The 2500-nt window shown below is 47.7% G+C and overlaps 1 protein-coding gene across 2 annotated transcripts in view; it reads left to right on the forward strand.

The window, feature by feature from the left end:
- Positions 1-2500, forward strand: part of lrrk1 (leucine-rich repeat kinase 1) — a 63735-nt gene that overhangs the window by 55457 nt on the left and 5778 nt on the right. For both annotated transcript variants that reach the window (XM_079736958.1, XM_079736959.1), the window contains exons 35-36: positions 1-55; positions 1917-2429. The exon at positions 1-55 is cut by the window's left edge and continues 163 nt beyond it. In XM_079736958.1, coding sequence (XP_079593084.1) covers positions 1-55; positions 1917-2429 — 568 coding nt within the window. The remainder of the gene's footprint in view (positions 56-1916; positions 2430-2500) is intronic.

Below are 2500 nucleotides of genomic sequence, written 5' to 3' on the forward strand. Positions count from 1 at the left end.
CCAACACCCTGAAGCTCTACCACGCCGCCAGCTACCAGCTCTGTGCTACATACAGGTGGGTGGCACCGGGCAGCGTGCTCCCGATGTGTGGCTATAGGCGACGGGGGGGGGGGCTTCCCAGCATGCTATTGGGGGAGAGGTTTCCGTTTGGGTTAAAGGTGTTCAGTAGGTCGTACCCCAGCCGACGGCCCGATCATGATTTGTTGAGTGTAGTAGTGTCATGTTTTCTTTTTTCTACTTAGAATATAAATGGATGCATATGTTGTTGATTCCTTTTTTTGATTACTTTTGAATTGTTACGTTTTTTTTTAACATTTCTTAATTATTGTATTTCATTACTTAACACATTTAGCTTTTAAATTATATTTCAAAAGGTGATAACATTTAAAAAGACAACATTATATTTTCTTATTTCTACACATTTCCACATGCACATGCATTATGCTGATGTTACATTTTTATTTCCCCGAGGAACAACATAATTAATTACACTTAGAAAATTGAGGCCACTTTTATCCAAAGTGACTTGCATTGAATTCAGAGACCAGTCTTTAAGCAACAGGTAGGCTCTCAGGAATGCCTACAGGTGAGGCACAAGGAAACAAACCCATTCTCTGCTGGACACATCAACCCCCTCTATAAACACACCATCCTGCCATGAATGAAAGGAGACAAGATCAGGAGTTTAGATCTCCAACGAGCATACACACGATCCCATCACTTCCTGGATCAAAGTACCTCTGCCCACGCTTTCTCACGCTAGAACTGCTTGTCTTACTTGGAACTGAATCATTTTAGATAAGACGCACAGCGAGCAGACCACAAGTTGTTTTAACCGCATTCTTGTGTGACTGCTGTGTTGCGTAAAAAAAACAATGATCTTTTATTTCATCATTTCTCTTTGGACACACAATTTGGAAAAAAACAAACGTGCCCTCTTTTTTAAGCCGTGGATAGATGACATTTAATTAAATATTACCGCTCATTAGATACAATTGTAGATCACAAGCTAAATTTGAAGACGGGGAGAAGGCAAACACTTGTCTTCCTGCTTCAAACAATGAGTTTCCTGGCAGGGGCTAATTGTCTCAGATGAAAGCTCAATGAAGAGAGATTGCTCTCTGTTTAGAACCATGGGGAGATTGAATTATTGAGGCAATCAAGGTAAGAGGCAGGGAAGAGAAAATGTCTGGTAATGTTTGGGATACAACATTGATTTAAGAGGTGGAACGACACATTACAAATAAGCCCTGAAATACCTTGAACTTGAACTTTAAAGACCTGTTGTGCGTTCTTGCAATGGGTCAATGATTTAAATGTTTGGAGAACTTATGGTTTGAGACGATGAAGCACTTTTAATATATACATAAATAACTGAAGACATCCTAAATTATCCGAAGATTAAACATCTCAATCGATATCCCATTCATTATGCAATTTTTTTTAAAAATAAATAATGCACTTATTAATATTTATTTGTACGACAAATTCAATAAAAGACCATATCACGATTTTAAAGAGTCAAGAACTCACGATAGTTTGTTTTAAAACGGTAATATGTTTAATACGACCTTAAACATAGTTATCTATGCCATTTTAGAACTGTAACTGGAATAGAACCGTAATATAGAGCAAACATGAGTTAAATTAACAAAGCATGCCCAACATGGCTCATTCTAGCGCTCACACACAGCGACGGGCCTGAAAAAGCATCACAAGGTTGCCGTGGGTCGTAGCCATGGGGAGAACGCGCCCCCACCCTTCACCAGAACGCCCAGACCAAAAGCGTTTTTATTTTTACCCTCCGAGTGTCTGAATTCCATCTGGAACAGTGGGTTCTCTCACGCTCTGAGCGTGACTGCAGCCAATGAATCCCGTCTCTGTCCCTCTCTCCCCCCTGTCCCCGTCCCTCTCAGCTGCGGCGACTGTAACCCGCTGCGGGACACGTTCCCCGTGCACCGACCGGGCGAGGCCGCCGGGTCGGGGACCCCCTCGGACCCCGGGGCCCCGGACGCCGGCGGCGGGGAGGGCGGCCCTGGAGTGGCGCTCCTGTACAGCGAGGAGGCGGGCACTCAGATCGTCCCGCTGCGCCCCTCGCTGCCCGACTACTGCTTCCTGTCGCTGACCTCCGACCGGCCGTCGTTGGTGACGGGGCCGTGCCCCGGCCGTGGGGCCCCGAGCAGGGGGGTCCGCCCCGTCGGTTGGCCCCCCGGGGCCGGCTGGGAGGTACCTGTTGACGACCCGGACTGGGCCCTGAGCTTCGCCTCCTCGGAGAGTGACCAAACACCAGACCCCACCGAGGACCCCCCCACGGACCTCAACACGGACCCCAACACGGACCCCAACACGGACCCCCCCATGGACCCCACTCCAGACCACCTGAGGGCCCTCACCGTGTTGGCGGTCAACGGGACCCTGTGGATCCCCAGGTGGGCCGGCGTCACACCACAACACCCCAGTAGAACCAGTAACACCACAGTAGAACCAGTACCACTGCAGT

The sequence above is a fragment of the Pollachius pollachius genome (genome assembly GCF_949987615.1).
Source record: "Pollachius pollachius genome assembly, chromosome: 5".
NCBI classification, from domain to species: Eukaryota; Metazoa; Chordata; class Actinopteri; order Gadiformes; family Gadidae; genus Pollachius; species Pollachius pollachius.